Below are 19,078 nucleotides of genomic sequence, written 5' to 3'. Positions count from 1 at the left end.
CTATGGCCCCCATAGCAAGGAGCGTGGAAACCTCCTGTATAAGAAGTTGCTCGTGAGAAGGGTCCCTGAAGAGGGACGGGGAAGGGGGGTGGAAGGGGGGGATAGAAGAAAACTGGATAGCGTATCCCCTCTCCACTGTGCGGAGGACCCAACGGTCCGAAGTTATAAGGGACCAAGCACGGTGGAAGTGGGAGAGACGATCCCGAAAGGAGGGGGCTGGATCCTGGGGGATGACTGGGGCGCCGTCCTCGACCGCACCTTCAAAAGTTCTGCCTGGGGCCTGAAGGTGGTCTAGGTGGCCCCTGGTTCTGGCCGGGTTGAGGGCCGGCCCACCTTCTTCTACCACCTCGCCCTCGCCTCCGGGTCGAGTCCTGTCTCTGACGAGGCGGGGGGGGGGGGGGTAGAAGCGCTGAGGCTGCGGCCTAAATGGTCTGCGCTGAGGGCCCACAACATGCATCCCCAGGGAGCGCATGATTGTTCTCGAGTCCTTGAGGCTCTGCAGGCGAGAGTCCGTCTTGTCCGAGAACAATCCACGTCCCTCAAAGGGCAGATCCTGTAGGGTTTGCTGTAGCTCCGGAGGCAAACCCGAAACTTGAAGCCAGGAGATCCTCCGCATAGCGATACCCGAAGCCAGGGTCCTCGCAGCTGAGTCTGCTATGTCCAAGGAGGCCTGCAAGGAGGTCCGAGCCACCTTCTTACCCTCCTCTACCATGGCTCCAAACTCTTCCCTGGACTCTTGGGGAATCAACTCCTTAAACTTCCCCATAGAGTTCCAGGAGTTAAAATTGTAACGGCTCAATAGCGCCTGTTGGTTCGCCGCTCTAAGTTGCAGCCCTCCGGCTGAGTAAACCTTACGGCCAAACAAATCGAGCCGCTTAGCCTCTTTTGATTTAGGCGCTGCAGCCTGCTGGCCGTGGCGCTCTCGTGCGTTCACTGATTCCACCACCAGTGAACACGGTTGGGGGTGGGTATACAAGTACCCGTAGTCCTTAGACGGGACAAAGTACTTCCTTTCCACCCCTCTCGCTGTGGGTGGGATAGAGGCAGGAGTTTGCCATATCGTATCCGCATTGGTTTGTATCGTGCGGATCAGGGGTAGCGCCACCCTCGATGGGGCATCCGCTCCGAGGATGTTCACGATAGGGTCCTGTACTTCCACTATCTCCTCCGCCTGCAGGTTCATATTACGGGCCATCCTACGCAGGAGATCCTGGTGAGCCCGAAGATCTATCGGAGGGGGACCCGTACATGAAGTGCCCGCCACTGCCTCATCCGGAGAGGAGGAGGAAGACGCCTCCGGTGGTACTGGATCCAAGGGGGGGTCCTGATCCCCCTGCTCTTGGGCCGGAGCATCACCTGTACTCGGGTCTATGGTGTCAGGTGGCGTGGACACGGAAGCCTCCATGCCCCCTGGCGGAGGCCGAGAGATGGTGGATTCTGGGGCCCTTCTAACCGAGTGACCCGAGCGAGAGGTCGATGGTATTGGGGCCCCTTGCTCCTGGTGGTACGCCCACGGGGTCCAAAATGACCAGTGAGATGGTCCATGAGAGTGGTCCTCTGCCATCTCCTGCCAATGGCCCAAGTTCCGTTCCTCGGCTTGCCCTTGAGGGGGGTATGCCGATCTCGACAGGTCCTCCGAGGAGCGAGACACCGATCTTGACGGCCATGGCGGTGCCGAGAGAGATGAAACGACCCCCGTGGGCTGCGGTGCCGCACGGTACCGGTCCGGAGATGATCTATCTCTGCGCGGTGCCGGCGAACGGTGCCGGGACCGCGATCGGTGCCGATGACCTCGTCGGTGCCGGGAGCCGGATCTGGACCTCGACGAGGACCTGGAGTATGCCCGGTGCCGGGAGCGGCCTCTCGACGTCGAGCGTCGACCGTAGCGGTGCCGAGAACTACGTCTCGACATTGATCGGTGCCGACGATCATAGCGGTGCCGAGACGTAGACCGGTGCCGCGACGAAGATCTTGGCCGCGAGTACGACCGGTGCCGAGGTGATATTCGGTGCCGGGACTGCGAGCGGCGTGGGGACCTGCTTCTGGACCTGGACCGGTGCCGAGGTTCCAGCCCTTGTGATGGAGGGCGCATCAAGGCAGGTTTCCCCCTTGACTGGACCGGGCGGGTCAACGGTGCCGTCGGTGCCAGTGGTTGAGGCGGTGCCGGCTCTGTGAGAGCTATCAAGTCTCTCGCCGCCACGAAGGTCTCCGGAGTCGACGGGAGTTGTATTACCGCCGGTCTCGGTGGAGACGCTATCTGCACCGGACTCAACGGCCTCGGTGCCGGAGTCGACAGTGCGGGAGGCACCTGTTTCCGGTGCTCCACCGGCGCACTCGGCTCTACCCCCGGCACTGGGGGAGCCGGCGTCTTCGGTACAGAGGTCCCCGTCTTATGGGCTTTTTTATGCCCCGGGGATAATGACCGGCGCCGAGGTGCCTGCTGCGGTGCCGACGAGGTCCGGTGCCGGGGAGGTTTGTCCGACACCGCCCGCGTTGTCGGCATTGCCGGTGCTGCTGGGGCACTGCGCACCGAGGCGCTAGGTGCCTGGGCCTGGCTCGTAGAAGGAGTGTCCGGGCTAAGTGCCGCCTCCATCAGGAGTTGCCGGAGCCGAAAGTCCCGCTCTTTCTTGGTCCTTGGTCTGAAGGCCTTACAGATCTTGCACTTATCTGTTTGGTGGGACTCTCCCAGGCACTTCAGACAGGAGTCGTGCGGGTCGCTCGTGGGCATAGGTTTAGCGCAGGAGGCGCACTGCTTGAAGCCGGGAGCTCTGGGCATGAGCCCGGGCCCGCGGCCGGGGGAGAAAGGGGGCGACGACCCCCTTAGTCCCCTGGACTATTATAACAAATCTAACAACTTTAAACTATTTAACTATTAAACTACAAACACTAGAACTATAACTATAACTACAACTGCGAATAACTAATTAAGCTAGGGAGAGTGGAGAACAGCTATGCCGCGCTCCACAGTTCCAACGACCGTCAGGGGCGGTAAGAAGGAACTGAGGGGGCGCCGGGTCGGCTGGGGTATATATTCAGCGCCATGAAGGCGCCACTCTAGGGGGCTCCACAGCCGACCCGCCGGTGTTGCTAGGGTAGAAAATCTTCCGACGATCGTGCACGCGGCGCGCACACACCTAATGGAATGGATATGAGCAAGCACTCGAAGAAGAACCTCTTGTACCTCTCTTGAACAGGAGACCTCTACCCCAGAGAACCATCTAGAAACCAAGCCTTGAGCTACTGCGTGTTCAAACTGAGATCAGTTCTTGAGTCAACAGGTCAGGAATGGTTGGAAGCTGTAGTGAGATGTGAGGTGAATCAGGCAAGGGAACCATATTTGCCTTGGCCAAATCAGTGCAATTAGGATGACTTTAGCTCTGTCCTGACTGATTTTGTTTAGTACTCTGAGGAGCAGCAGTGGTGGTGGATAGGTACAGAGGAGATTCCTTGACCAGAAGATGAGGAAGGCATCTCCCTGAGATTGATGGTCTCTAGACACCTCTTGATCCGAACATCCGACACCCTCTGCTGAGGACACTGGTGAAGAGGTCGGTTTCTGGAAAACCCCAGGTGAGGAATATATGCTCAAGAATTAGGTATTTGATTCCCACTCCTAGTCCTAGCAGAAGTGTCTGCTTGAGCCATTGGATATAGTGTTCTAAAGATTCAATACGTATGAGGCTGAGAAGAGAATCCGACACGCTATGTGTCACTTCTACCATTTTACTGCTTCTGCACAAAGGGAAGGGAAACTTGCTCCTCCTTGACAATTTATATAATGCACGCTGTTTCTGTTGTCTGTCAATAGATTAGCCCTTGATCATGGGAAGGAAACGTTTGCAGGCAAATCTAACTGATCTGAGTTCCAGGAGGTTACTATGGAAAGCGGACTCTTGTGCAATCCATTTGCCTTGAATGGTATGTGTTTGAAGATATTATACCGCCGACTGCCACCCTATGAGAAATGCACCATACAATGGTGGCAGTCGTAGGGAGGCAGAATGAAGGGAATGCCAACACAGACACTGTCCAGGTCTTTCCACCAACTGTAGAACCTGATGAGGAATCAACAGTAATTTGTTCAGACTGTGCTTGTTGGAGGTGTAACCAGTTCTCAACCATCCTTGAGAGCAGTGTAGGTACAATCTGGCATGAAGTGTGACAAATGTGCAAGCTACCATATGATCTAGGAGCTGCAGACAAATTGTGGCTCTTTGCAGATTTACCTGAACCTGCAAGATCAAATTTGATAGTGTCAAAACCTGTCAGTTGGTGGGTAAACTCTGGATATTGCTGGCATGTTAGGTTGCTCCTTATAAACTCTATTCACTGAACTGGTCTCAATGTGGACTGGTCTTTTTTGGGCTCAAGTCCTAGCTGGTTGTATAGGGTCATAGCTTTCCTCGCTGTGGAAAGAACTTTGTTGTATGAATGGCCCTTGAGAAGCCAATCATCAAGATAGCAGAAATCAATTATTCCTGATTGTTGTAGTTGAGTGGCTTCTCAAGGGCCTTCATAAAGACTCTGGGGGCAGTAGAGAGCCTGAATGGGAGAATGTGATATTGGAAGTGCTCCTGGCTGACCACGAAGGTCAAGGACTGCAGACCCATCCCCCAGATCTAGAGATGGTATTTACAGCTATGAGTGTCCCCATTCTGTGTTTTGATGAAAATGTTTAACCACCTGAAATCTAAGATGCGTCTCCATACACTCTTATTTTTGGGAACCAGAAATTACTTGGAATAGAACTCCTTTCCCTCTGTGTTTGGCAGGAACTGGAACTGTGGACTACTATATGGAGAAGGAATAGGACTTCCTGTTTCAGCAGATGAGTCCCTGAAAAAGGATGAGGAAGGAGGGTGGGGTGGGGGAATGGAGGTGAAATGGATGGAATAACCTCATGTTACAACCTCCAAAATCCATTCTGTCAGAAGTAATCTTCTCCTATGAAAATCACAAATGGGAGAGACGATCCCCAAATAATGGAAGAGAGCAAAACCTTTGGCCAAAACGTCAACATTGACACTTAGATGAGGAAGGCTGAGTAGTGTTTGTTCTTGCGGTGGAGGATGGTTCTCTCTTGTGGAAATTAGGTTTCTTCTTAGGTGGTTCCAAAAGCCTGTGATAAGCAAGGAATTGGGCTCGGTGGGATCTGTGCACCATCTATGACCTGCTGAATCTCTTATTTGCAAGCACGTAGATACTGAGGGAGCGGAGAGTAGCCCTCAAATCCCTGCAAGAGTCCACTGGTGAACTCACTAAAGAGCTTGAACCTCACAGTGTTTTTCCTAGGGAGCCCTGAGGATTGCAGCCAGAAGTCATGGCACATGACCGTTGTTGTAGAAACAGAGTGGGCTGCCATGTCAGCCACATCTAGAGTAACAAAGTTCTGGCTAATAAATGACCTTCCACAATGACCACCTGAAATCGCTCTCATTGTTCCTGAGGCAGATGATCAATAAAAACTAAATTTCTCATAGTGGGTGTAGTTATATTTTGTAATCAGCGCTTGATAATTGGCAATTTTAAATTGTAACAAAGCAAAGGACCACCTTTTTTGGCCAAAAAGATCTAGGTCCTTAGAATGTGGAATAGCCTTTGAATGGTGTTGTCTACTTTGTTCTTTCACCGCATCCAGCACCAGGGAATTGAGGGCTAGGTGCGTGAACAAAAACTTGGAATCTTTAGCAGGAACATAGTTTTTTCTTTTTTCTGTCCTCTTACAAGTTGGAGGTATGGGAGCTGGGGTTTGCCAAATTGTTTTAGCAGGTTCAAGCAGGGCTTTGTTTGTAGGTAAGACTACTCGGCCAGAAGTGGCAATATAGAGAACATCCAAGAGTTTGTTCTGGGTCTCCTGAACGTCCTCTGTGGGGATTCTGGAGGGAGTCAGGAATTCTCTTTGTGAGCACTTGGAAGTGCTTAAAATCATCCACATGTGATGGAGGTGGCAGCATTACTGCCTCATTAGGAACAAATGTTAGTCTGCAGAGTAGACGGTGACAGATGAGGCCCTGTTACCAAGAGTCTTTCCATATCCATCAGTAGAGGGGATTCCAGTTCATCCAAGACAAACAAGTCCCTGGAAAATCTAAACTCCTGTGGTACCAGGTGAAAGTGTGCAGAACTCTGATGATGCTCTGTGGATGACTTTGGCTTTGCAAACTGATCAATCAGTGCTATCAGTGTCGACTTGGATACTGCAGGCAACTTGGAAGCAGGGGACTTATAAGTTCCTGAAGCCTTAGCTGAGGGACCCTCGGTATCAGGAGATCTTGGGAGCCTCAGTGGTATCCTTTCTGGGATGTGAGATCTCCAAAGCAGTGGGTCTCTGTGGTGACCTTGGTTTCCTGGCACCACCTTCTTTTTGAGATGATCTGGAGCTCCTCTTTCTGGAAGTCTTGGTGCCATCCTCTGTGGTTCTCTCCCCAGTGGGTGAGTGGGCTGCAGAGGTTGATGGGGCGCCGTGCAAACAGGGAGACTGCTATACCTGGCAGAAGAGGGGGTATCTGGACCTGGATCTGAGGCAAGGTGAAGGGAGCGCACCATCGTGAGAAGCCTAAACTTAATCTCCGTGTTTTTTCTAGGCCTACTCTTAATCCCTGAACAACTTTTACACTTAGATGGGAAATGGATGTCCTCTAAGCTGCAGACACAATGACACTGACCATCAATAACTGGGACAGAATCCCAGCAAGTGAGACAATGTTTAAATCCAGAGGATTTAGGCTTAACACAAAGATAACATCCTTCAAAAAGGAAAGCATGCACCCACTCACCCATTCCCCACGGTGGGAGGGGGAGAAATGAGCAGTCTCAAAGAAGTTTACAAACAAACAAACCTTATACAACTGGTAAAAACTAAAAAGGGGGGCTAAAGTAAGCTCTAAACAATAAAGTAAAAACTAGAAGCTATTCCCTACGAAAAAGGTAACTATGACATAGGCACCACAAAATGCTTCATCTCAGGCCTAGGCAGCTGAGAAGAAACTGAAGGCTGTTCATATACCCTCAGTATGGGGAATGACAGCTAGTGCTCATGGGTGGATTGCAAGGCACTGCTACCAAAAGTCTTTAATCAAAGGCACATGGGGCATGTGCACCTGAAATTGAGCACCCATAGGACATAAAAAATAAGTTACTAGAGAAAATTCACCAAATAACTAGAGTTCTGAAAGAAAATGAAACGTAGAAAACCAATGTCTGAACAGCGCTTCATGACTGAAAGTTCTGTTGATAGGCAGAAGAAAATATGAACTAAAGGAATAGGAGGGCACCATACACCCCTGGTATTCAGACATGTCTGCATATATTCTGCCCTCCACCTAATACTAATAGCCTTTAATGTTTGAGTGACATGTAGACTAAGAATGGGAAGCTGTGGAGGAAATGTCTTCAAGACCCACCACCTTTTAGAACAGGGGTTCTCAAACCGGGGGTTGGGACCCCCCTCAGGGGGTTGCGAGGTTATTCTGGTGGGGGGGGGGGGTTGCTAGCTGTCGGCCTCCACCCGAAACCCTCTTTTCCTCCAGAATTTATAATGGTGTTAACTATATAAAAAGTGTTTTTAATTTATACGGACGTGTTGCACTCAGAGGCTTGCTATGTGAAAGGGGTCACCAATACAAAAGTTTGAGAACCACTGTTCTAGAATCTAAGCTTGAATTAGAAAAAAAGTTTCTAACCCTTTTTGATGTTAGACCTTTCTAATGCAGAAAAACATGCTAACATCCTTCTGAGTATGCAGACATGCAGATTATTCCTATTACTACATGTAACTTCTGCCCAATTTATCTTTATGCCTTCTTCAGCCCTGACCTCATCTTACTCCTCTCCAGTCCATCCAGAATGTGGAAAGATCATCTTTCATGTGTTCTTCTCACAATTCATGTATTTCTCTGAATCTCCCTATGGCTTTCTCTTTTCTACCTTTTTCTAGTCAGATTCAAGCTTTTTGTACTCTGCTTGAAAACTTAACATAAATTTAACTCTACCCACATTTCTGCTTTTTAATCATGAACATCTCTTCTTCTTTGCTCTACTAAGGAACTGATGCATGAATTACCAGTTTCCTTTCTCTCACTTGCATTCCTAACTTATTTAATACTTCCTTATATGTAATTTTTTTTTAAATGAATGTTAAACAACTTTAAATCACTAATGAAAAATGAAGTGACACTGACGAGTTTTGGTTTTGCCTTTTTCATAAACTAGTCAGATGCTCTCAATTACAAAATATATATTTTGAAAGAAAGTGAATGTGGAAAGCTCTCATGCTTTTTGCCACCAGTGAGGCACTTGTGCGATGATAGGAAATGCTCAGCACACACACACAAATAATTCTGCTACATTTCAAATTGCTGCTAAATTACCATTTTTCTTTTAAAAACATCTCTCTAAGCATGTGGGAGGTTGAACTATTGTGCCCTGCAGTAGTTAACCCATATGGAACTCTTTTTCATCTTCATTTGTTTTGTAATTTTGTCAATCTAATTTCTTACTATTTCAGGAAGAGATATGGATTATTAGCAAAAATCATGTTTTGCTCATTTTTCTAGTCATATTTAGCAATCTTTTGGGCATAAATCACAGCATGCCTCATATAACATACCAGAAAAGGCGCTTTTATGCTTACTTTATTATTCTGTATATCACTAAAATAATTGAAATACTGAAGCTAAAACACTGCAATTAATAATTTATAGGTGTAGTGTTTGTGAAGGTAAGTGTTATATTCCGAATCAGAGACTGTGCACAGCATATTAGGACTTTCCACCCCAATCCTAATTCACTGAGAATTTTAGATACAGACACCACTATAAAATTTAAGAAATGGGCAACCAACCTGAGCAAAAATTGCAGTCTGTCCTTCCTCTATGATTCTGGACTCAGTCACTATGTGTTTCCATGTTAGACACACCTTTTAATTTAGCTGCAGAGTTTATTCCTTATCACTGTACTCAAATATTATAAAATGCTACACATCTTCTGTACAATCATACATGGGCAAAGGACGGTTTTGTGGTTAAGGCCTGGGAGATCTGTGTTCTATACCTGTCTCTGCCAGTTTTCTAGGGTGAACATGGGCAAATGACTTATGGCCTGACACGAAGCTCACTGCAATCTTTGCACTGACCTCAAAAAATTTCAGCTCAGGACTTTAAATCTCTCTCTGAATTTCCCCGGGTGATGGAGGAAGGGGATAATGCTTATCTACCTCAGGGGTATGATGAGGCTACATTAATATCTGTAAAGCGCTTTAAAAATATAAGATGTAAAATGTTAGGTAATAATAATAATTATAAATATACAAACATATACACATTTATATAAACATATAAAGACAAATACTTGCCTTCATCTGTCCTGTTTATCTCATGTTCAACGAGCCTTGAGCTACTCGGCCTAGAAGGTGATGCAACAGATGGCTGTAATGAAGGTAGATCATCAACATCTCTCAAGTTTGCAAGCATGTCTTGCAGCTTTGACCTGTTGGGCCCTAACCGGGAAAAACAAAAGTGAAATGGCTTATGTAAACGTAATTCACAGCAATGCTATTTATCACATCAAATATGTTACAGCAAGACAAGCAACAATGGATCCTATCTTTGATAAGACATTTCCTAATAAACATCAGTAATGAGCGCCTACTTCCAGCAGTAACTAACCTTTCAGCATGAAATGAACATTTTGAAAAAGAAAGTGATGGAAGCAACTGAGAATTTTTTCCCCCACTTTTATGAACTCACACTGCTATTTGCATGAAAAAGTTAAATACCTTCAATTGACTCATTGCAACAAAATGATCGGTCAAACAAAATATTTTATTGCTTTCCAAGAACAATTGCAAACATTTGTGAATTATTTTAAAAATCTGTGCAGATGCTTTGTGCAGTATATTCTTTAAATAATTTGTGAATATTTTACAATTATTTGTGCAGTGGTGTATATTTGTGATGCTACATAATCTACACAATTGTTATATTAAAAATATAAATCAAACTGGATTCGCTGGCTTACTTCCTGAAGCTACATGTGGTGAAGACCCATGCCCTTCTTGACACTTACCTGTGCTTTGCGCCATCATTTTCCCACATCCCTGTTTTGACTGTTTTATATAGGATTGAGGCTGAAACATATCTTCGGTAGTTTTTCCTGTTATAAGTTTAATTAAGAATGGGAAAATATCTTACCCATAGTCCATTATGGTTTTTCCTAAACCAGTAAATAATACAGCTATTTTTAAGTAGCTTTAACACAGAGGTGTATTCTAATAGATGTATGATCTTATTACGCTACTTCACAGGAATTTTTACTACAGCCTTGCAAAATCATTATAAATGTATTAGCCCAGTTACAAGTTCTATTTTCCCCACCCATACCATAATGATAATGAAGAAACTAAATAGTATTTTAGTTGTCTATTACAAAACATTACTTGAGTCAGGCAAAGAGTGAATAGGATTTTGCAAGATTGTTTTAATACAGTATCTGATTTTATAGAAAAACAACAACATTTTACTGAACAGTTTTATCTCTGAATACTCATCTATGATGAGATTAATATTATAAAACAGACTCCATACATCTCAATATTAAGGTGTTTAATCTCCCCCCCCCCCCCATTTCTTTCCTCACTCCTTTCTTCTCTAAGATCATGAATGGGTGATAAATAACAGGTGCGGCTCCTCCCGATTTTTCTGCACTGATGCCCTTCCCACGATGGTTTGTCCATGGAAAGATACTTAATTTCTGTAATTCTTGGTCTCCCCCAGATCAAACCTCCATCCAAAAACAAGTTACTGTACATGTAACTACAATACCCTCGTGAAGTAGTGCAAGGTGCCAAATTGCAGTCTTGCATCAGGCACTTTGCTCATTAAACATATAAAACAAAGTTCCAATGACAGCTGTGCCTAAATTAATCATTAATTACTATAGTTTGATAATCAGGATCTACAAACCCAATAGCTGATTGAGAAATGTACTCATTTCTATTTATTTCTTAATTTAAATGTTTCTAGCAAGTTAGCTCATTAAAACTTTGGCCCTGGCACTGTCTACATATACATGTACTATGACATTGTACATGTAGACAAGAAGTTATTAAAATAATTTTCTGTGTATTCCTATTGTATGAGAATCTCTATTTTAATTACGAAGACATTCAGAATTTATTTGGTAAAACAATAACTTTTTGTGGGGGAAGCTCAACTTCTTGCTATGCTTGCATTTTTTCAGGTACCTCAATGGCACCTCAAATAACTACAATCAAAGAACACAGAATTCTTTCAAATGTCATTCATATCAGCATAGGAATCTAAAGTACATATTGATTTGCTTAGAGAAAGTAATAATGTAGGTTTAACTGCTACGTGCTATATTTGATGCTATGATCTCAAAGCTAATATTTACTGACCTGCAACCAATCACATTTAGAATCTACAAAATGCAGAAAGTAACAAAATGAAGCAACCTTGAAACAATAATGTAGAGGACACGGCATCTTTTTTGTAGGATTTTGTAAACATGCTGGAAGGGACAATTCCCTTAAAATGAATAAGCATCTTCCCACAAAGGGAGGAGTAATGAAACATATCCTTCACATTTTCCCCTGCATTAGGTGCATTATTTTTCAATTTCAATTATTCTCACAAGAGTTCTCAACACAGCTTTATGTTTGAAATAGTTATGATTTCCATATTAAACATTTAACTTGACTCTGAAAGGTGTATAATACTTATTTTATTTAACAACACAGGTTTCACATAATGGATTTCTGTTTCAGGAAATGTAACAGAGAAAGGTATGATGAACAGGGCTAGAAATTGTATTTCAGATACCTATCACAGCTGTTTGCTCGGAATCCAAATAACACCTATGACAAATATAAATTCCACAGGTAAAATGGTAGTTGATAAATAAGAATTGACTTAGAGGATGTCAATAAGATTTATTTTCCATTTCGAGCCCTGCATAAGGAATTATGAGGACAGCATGACTTGCATGTTGTGAATATTAAGTACAAACAGGGGTAGAAATTAACTTGTTTCTCCCTCTGTCACCTAACAGATACTAAAGAGTTGTTTGTTTTATTTACCAAACTCCAAAACAGGTCTTAAAAAACTGGCATGTTTTTAACTAAGAGTGTTCTGACATTTTCTCAGTTGAAATATACAGTTAAATAAAGTATCAAAACAATGCATTTAAATTTCATATGTCTATATATCACCACTGATTGCTACATAGTCCATGTCCAGCATAATCACTTTGAATTTATCCAACACTAAACTGGTAAAAGTTATATCCCAGTCAGCATCTTCCTACTTTCTCAGGCAACTGGACTGACTATCATTAATTTCAACCCCTGAGCACTGGTGAACAGGAAAGCAGTCAGGAGTGGCAAAGTAAAAGAGTAAGTAGTTTTAGGAAAACATTGAAAGAAAGATAGAATTAGGGGTGTGAAAGAGGTGGGATTTATGATTTTAAGGTGCAATGTTTTCCACTTACTCTTCACCCCCTTTTTTCCCTTGCGCTCCTTTTTGTATTGTTCCTTGAGTTTGGTTATTACTCCCTGGTCCACATTCCAGGCTTCAGGCATGAGACACTGGTCTTCCTTTTCTAAATAAAGTAAAACAAATGAAACATCCTTTTTCAATAATATGTCACTAAATAGTTTTCACTGAAGGAGGTAGCAGCTGTTGTCAATCTTATTTATACCTTGTATTTAAAATACACAAATAGCATCGTGGTTGCAAATTCCGTGAGACTGCATTCTCACCCCTATTTTCACTTGCTCAGAATTTCTTAAAAAATCATTTTGTGATGAAATTTCAAATGCTTATCTCTGAACCCAATAAGTGATTTTTCATAGACCAGTGTTTTTGTTGTCATTTTTTGTTTTGTTTTTCCTCTTCTAACAAGCAGGTAATACTTTTACTGCTTTAATTATTTTTCCAGAAAAATAATTATATCCACAAATACACATGACACAACTAATCTAACCTAGCACTTACAGCATGGGTGCAGCATGTCTAGAGTTTATTTAGTCATACCCTATAATTTATACAAAAAAAGTATGTTTAAATTAAAGGGGTTTTTGTAACAGTTTACTTTACATTTCACCGGGGATTTACAAATAATTTTAGACATTAAAAGTGCATTCAATTTAACAAGAGACTGGAAAAATTTGAGATATCACAGTCAGACAAAGGAAGCAGCACGTCTAGTGTCGGAAGCCTGCATTTTATACCTAAACTCATCTGAACTTCTGCCATACCTGCAGTTAAGTCACTGATTCTCAGTTTCCCCTGTGGTACAACAGGGAAAATAACACTTACCCACATTTGTAAACCTTTTTAAGATCCTCCAATGAAAGGTAATATGTAGGTACAAATATTAAAGACATTTACACAGCATATCAGAAGGCTGTATTTAGGCAGTTTACTATAACATACAACTCAGAGCTAATAATACCATTTATCATTTATGTATTTTTACATTAAAACTGTGGGTTTTCTTTAAAAAAATGTATTAAATTAAGGCTTATTTTCCTCATTCAAATGTATCATGTTTCATTAATATTTAATATAAAGTTTATTCCTTAAGCCTTATACTGGTAAAGTGTTTCTTCCTTTTAAAAACATTAAAAAGTGGTGAATTATTCTCGTGATGGTTCAGAACAGATCATTTGGCTATGATTGGTCTGTCATTTAAAGGGCTCTTCAGGGACTAATGTGCATGTTCAAAACCCATATGAAAATTATTTTCTTGTGTACACAGTGATAACTTATCTAGTTTCAAAAATCTAACATTTAAATGAATAAAAACACTCAAGACCTTTCATGCTATGATTCAATCAATAAGTTTATGCCCATTTTAGTACAAAACTGTGGAAAGCAAGATTTCCAACTGAATGCAGACCACCTCATCTACAGCTATAATAGAACACAAAACTGTATTTCCTCAAAGATCTAGATTCAACTAACAAAAGTCAAACTACTCAAAAGTTAAGTGGCATTTTTTTTCTCAGTTAGTGTGAAATGAAAGAAGCACACCCCAAAATTAGAAATTCAATCTCAGATTTTGCCAGTTAAAACAAACTATTAAAAAGGTTTGCCCATGTAGCATTTTCTGTTTTAATTTTTTCATTAAGCATATTACCTAATTGATGGCCATTATAGTTTATGGTGTATTATTAAAATATTAGAAGCATGACAAATAAAAAACCAGTGAGGCCACTAACAGGGAAGTAATGTAAGGAATGATTACTGAAAGAAAATAAATGGTTGCTCACTCCTTTGGAAAGCGTATTCTATGTTCTGCAGACACCACTCCAGACTATTCCGAAGTGATGCTGATAGCTGTATTCAGCTCTCTTTGGCCAACAAAATGATAGGTACAATACGACATGAAGGTAAGCAATGTCTGAGGCTGATAATCTAAATCAGTGGTTCTCAACATTTCCAGACTACTGTACAGACATGCCAAACCCGTGAAAAAACGCAGAAATTGGGCTTGTTTTTGACTTAATTGGTTTGTGAGTTGCTTGTTGGCTAGTTTTTGGCTTGTAACGTATTGCTTGTTTGGCTTGTAGCTTTTTTGGCTTGTGGCTTGTTGCTTTTTTTTGACCAGCTCCTGGCAAGCAGGGGAGAGAGTGTCAGGGGTGCACAGCAGGACCACCACAGTCCCAGACTGCATTCTGGGGGCGATCTAGTCACATAGAGTGTTGGGGTTCTTAGGGACTGGCTTGTTTTGGCCTTGCTTTGAAATGGGATTAGCTTGATTTTTGGCTTATTGTGAAATTTGGGGTGCTTATTTACCATGCGAAAGTTGGTAACTGCTACTGTACCCCTTTCAAGAATCTGATTTGTCTTGTGTATCCCAAGTTCCACTTCAATCAAATACTACTTGCTTACAAAATGAGACATAAGAATTAGGGCTGTCAAGCGAGTAAACAAAATCAATCAAAATTAATCGCACGATTAAACAATAATAGAATACTATTTATATAAATATTTTTGGATGTTCTTCACATTTTCAAATATATTGATTTCAATTACAACACAGAATACAAAGTGTACAGTGTTCACTTAATATTTATTTTTTATTATCAAATATTTGCACTGTAAAAATAAAATAAATAGTATTTTTCAATTTTAATACACGTACTATAGTGCAATCTCTTTATCATGAAAGTTAAACTTACAAATGTGGAGTTATGTACAAAAAATAACTGCATTCAAAAATAAAACAATGTAAAATTTTAGATCCTACAAGTCCATTCAGTACTTCTTCTTGTTCAGTCAATTACTCAGACAAACAAGTTTGTTTACATTTGCAGGAGATAATGCTGCCCACTTCTTGTTTGCAATGTCACCTGAAACTGAGAACAGACATTCGCATGGCATCGTGGTAGCCAGCATTGCAAGATATTTACGTGCCAGATTTGCTAAAGATTCATATGTCCCTTCATGCTTCAACCACCATTCCATAGGACATATGTCCATGCTGAGGATGGGTTCTGCTCAATAACGATCCAAAAAAGTGCAGACCAACGCATGTTAATTTTCATTATCTGAGTCAGATGTCACCAGCAGAAGGATGATTTTCTTTTTTGGTGGCTCGGGTTCTGTAGTTTCTGCATCAGAGCGTTGCTCTTTTAAAAAGAACAGGAGTACTTGTGGCACCTTAGAGACTAACAAATTTATTAGAGCATAAGATTTCATGGGCTACAACCCACTTCTCGGGTTGTAGCCCACGAAAGCTTATGCTCTAATAAATTTGTTAGTCTCTAAGGTGCCACAAAGTACTCCTGTTCTTTTTGAGGATACAGACTAACACGGCTGCTACCCTGAAAAAGACGGTTACTCACCGTTGTAACTGTTGTTCTTCGAGATGTGTTGCTCATATCCATTCCATTAGGTGTGTGCGCGCCGCGTGCACGATCGTCGGAGAATTTTCTACCCTAGCAACACCGGTGGGTCGGCTGTGGAGCCCCCTAGAGTGGCGCCTTCATGGCGCTGAATATATACCCCAGCCGACCCGGCGCCCCCTCAGTTCCTTCTTGCCGGCTACTCCGACAGTGGGGAAGGGGGGCGGGTTTGGAATGGATATGAGCAACACATCTCGAAGAACAACAGTTACAACGGTGAGTAACCGTCTTTTCTTCTTCGAGTGCTTGCTCATATCCATTCCATTAGGTGACTCCCAAGCCCAACTTAGGTGGTGGGGTCGGAGTGAGACATTGCTGTGTGCAAAACCGCTGATCCGAATGCAGCATCGTCCCTGGACTGCTGCACTAGTGCATAGTGAGCTGTAAACGTGTGGACTGATGACCAAACCGCCGCTCTACAAATATCCTGGATCGGAACTTGTGCCAGGAAAGCAGTCGAGGAAGCTTGGGCCCTCGTGGAGTGAGCGGTGAGGTGCGGTGCTGAGACACCTGCCAGGTCATAGCAAGTCCGGATGCAAGACGTAATCCAGGAGGATAGGCGTTGTGAGGAGACCGGTGAGCCTTTCATTCGGTCGGCCACTGCAACGAAGAGTTGCGTCGTCTTCCTAAAGTGCCTTGTGCGGTCAATATAGAAAGCCAGGGCCCTGCGTATGTCCAGAGAATGCAAACGTTGATCCTGGCGAGTAGCATGTGGTTTAGGATGAAAGACCGGGAGAAATATATCCTGGTTGATATGAAATGGAGAAACCACCTTAGGGAGAAAGGCAGGATGTGGACGAAGCTGCACTTTATCCTTATGGAAAACTGTATAAGGGGGCTCGGATGTAAGCGCCCTGAGTTCAGAAACGCACCTTGCTGAGGTGATGGCTACGAGGAAGGCTGTCTTCCAGGATAGGTACAAAAGTGAACAGGTGGCCAGTGGCTCAAATGGAGGACCTGTGAGCTTGAGGAATCTAACGACCATCGGGTTAGAGAATACCGAGGACGCGAGTTCCCCTGGGTGAAAGGCTGATATAGCGGCCAGGTGAACTCTAATTGAAGATATCGCCAACCCCTGCTGTTTTAGGGAGAGGAGATATTCCAATATGAGAGGAATAGGTGCCTGTAACGGGGACGTGGCTCGTTGTTCGCACCAACAGGAGAACCGCTTCCACTTGGCCAAATACGTGGCTCGTGTTGAGGGCTTCCTACTGCTCAACAGAATCTGTTAGACCGATAGTGAGCATTGTTGTTCTGTCTGGGAGAACCATGGAGCAGCCACGCCGTGAGGTGAAGAGAATGCAGGTCGGGGTGACGCAGTCGGCCATCAGTTCCCGAACATTGATGTGCAGGGCTAACTGAGATGCAGTCCACAGGCCCTGAGTATGGTGTTCATTGAGGTGGGCGCCCCAACCCAGAGATGAAGCGTCTGTAACCAGTTGCAGAGAGGGTTGTGGTGCGTGAAATGGCATCCCCTCGCAAACCACATTGTGATCTAGCCACCAGGTGAGGGAGGTCAGGATCGAGTTCGGGATCGTGACCACCATGTTCAGGCTGTCCCGATGTGGGCGGTATATCGATGACACCCAGGTCTGGAGTGGGCGAAGCCGAAGTCTGGCATGCCTGGTTACGTACGTGCAGGAAGCCATGTGACCCAGTAGGGTGAGGCACGACCTCACCGTGGTAGTTGGGAAGGCCCTGAGCCCTTGAATGAGGTTCGTGATGGTACAAAAGCGGTTGTCTGGCAGGATGGCTTGTGCACGTCTGGAGTCTAGGACTGCGACGATGAATTCTATTCTCTGGGTAGGTTCTAGAGTGGATTTGTCCTTGTTGAGAAGGATGCCCAACTTGTTGAATGTGTGCACTATTATGTGGACATGATCTCGAACTTGCTCTTTGGTGCGACCGCGTACCAGCCAGTCGTCTAGGTACGGGAACACCTGTATCCCTTGTTGACGAAGGTACGCTGCCACGACAGCCATACATTTCGTGAACACTCTTGGAGCCGAGGATAGGCCGAAGGGAAGGACTGCAAATTGATAGTGCACTCTGCTTACCACGAATCGCAGGAAGCGTCTGTGAGGCGGGTAAATTGCGATATGAAAGTAAGCGTCTTTCATGTCGAGGGCGGCGAACCAGTCTCCAGGATCGAGGGAAGGGATAATGACCCCCAAAGAGACCATGCGGAACTTCAACTTTACTACGAATTTGTTGAGTCCGCGCAAGTCCAAGATGGGCCGCAGACCTCCTTTGGACTTGGGGATCAGGAAGTAATGGGAATAAAATCCCCTGCCCCTTAACTCTATCGGAACCTCCTCTATGGCCCCCATGGCAAGGAGCGTAGAAACCTCCTGTATAAGAAGTTGCTCGTGAGAAGGGTCCCTGAAGAGGGACGGGGAAGGGGGGTGGGAGGGGGGGATAGAAGAAAACTGGATAGCGTATCCCCTCTCCACCGTGCGGAGGACCCAACGGTCCGAAGTTATAAGGGACCAAGCACGGTGGAAGTGGGAGAGGCGATCCCGAAAGGAGGGGGCTGGATCCTGGGGGATGACTGGGGCGCCGTCCTCGACCGCACCTTCAAAAGTTCTGTCTAGGACCTGAAGGTGGTCTTGGTGGCCCCTGGTTCTGACCGGGTTGAGGGCCAGCCCATCTTCTCCTACCACCTCGCCCTCGCCTTCTGGCAGGGTCCTGTCTCTGACGAGGTGGAGGGGGGTAAAAACGTTGAGGCTGGGGCCTAAATGGTCTGCGCTGGGGACCCGCAACATGCATCCCCAGGGAGCGCATGATTGTCCTGGAGTCCTTGAGGCTCTGCAATCGAGAGTCCATCTTCTCCGAGAACAACCCCTGTCCTTCAAAGGGCAAATCCTGTAGGGTTTGCTGTAATTCAGGGGGCAAACCCGAAACTTGGAGCCAGGAGGTCCTTCGCATAGCGATACCTGCGGCCAGGGTTCTCACAGCCAAGTCCACTATGTCCAGGGAGGCCTGTAAGGAGGTCCGAGCCACCTTCTTACCCTCCTCAACCAAGGCCCCAAACTCTTCCCTGGACTCTTGGGGAACCAATTCCTTGAACTTCCCCATAGAGTTCCAGGAATTAAAGTTGTAGCGGCTCAGGAGCGCCTGCTGGTTAGCCGCTCTAAGTTGCAGCCC

At 44.7% G+C, this 19,078-nt stretch overlaps 1 protein-coding gene across 3 annotated transcripts in view; it reads right to left on the bottom strand.

Annotated features, from left to right (window-relative positions):
• Positions 1 to 19,078, bottom strand: part of STRN (striatin) — a 107,725-nt gene that overhangs the window by 24,576 nt on the left and 64,071 nt on the right. The window contains exons 8-10 of one of the 3 annotated variants that reach the window (XM_054023345.1): positions 12,508 to 12,618; positions 10,066 to 10,152; positions 9,353 to 9,496 (exon numbers count right to left, since the gene is read on the bottom strand). In XM_054023345.1, the coding sequence (XP_053879320.1) occupies positions 9,353 to 9,496; positions 10,066 to 10,152; positions 12,508 to 12,618 (342 nt within the window). The remainder of the gene's footprint in view (positions 1 to 9,352; positions 9,497 to 10,065; positions 10,153 to 12,507; positions 12,619 to 19,078) is intronic. The other 2 variants (XM_054023346.1, XM_054023347.1) reach the window with 2 other exon arrangements.

This window comes from Malaclemys terrapin, chromosome 3 (genome assembly GCF_027887155.1).
Source record: "Malaclemys terrapin pileata isolate rMalTer1 chromosome 3, rMalTer1.hap1, whole genome shotgun sequence".
Taxonomy (NCBI): domain Eukaryota; kingdom Metazoa; phylum Chordata; order Testudines; family Emydidae; genus Malaclemys; species Malaclemys terrapin.
This window is presented reverse-complemented; position numbering and strand designations above follow the sequence as displayed.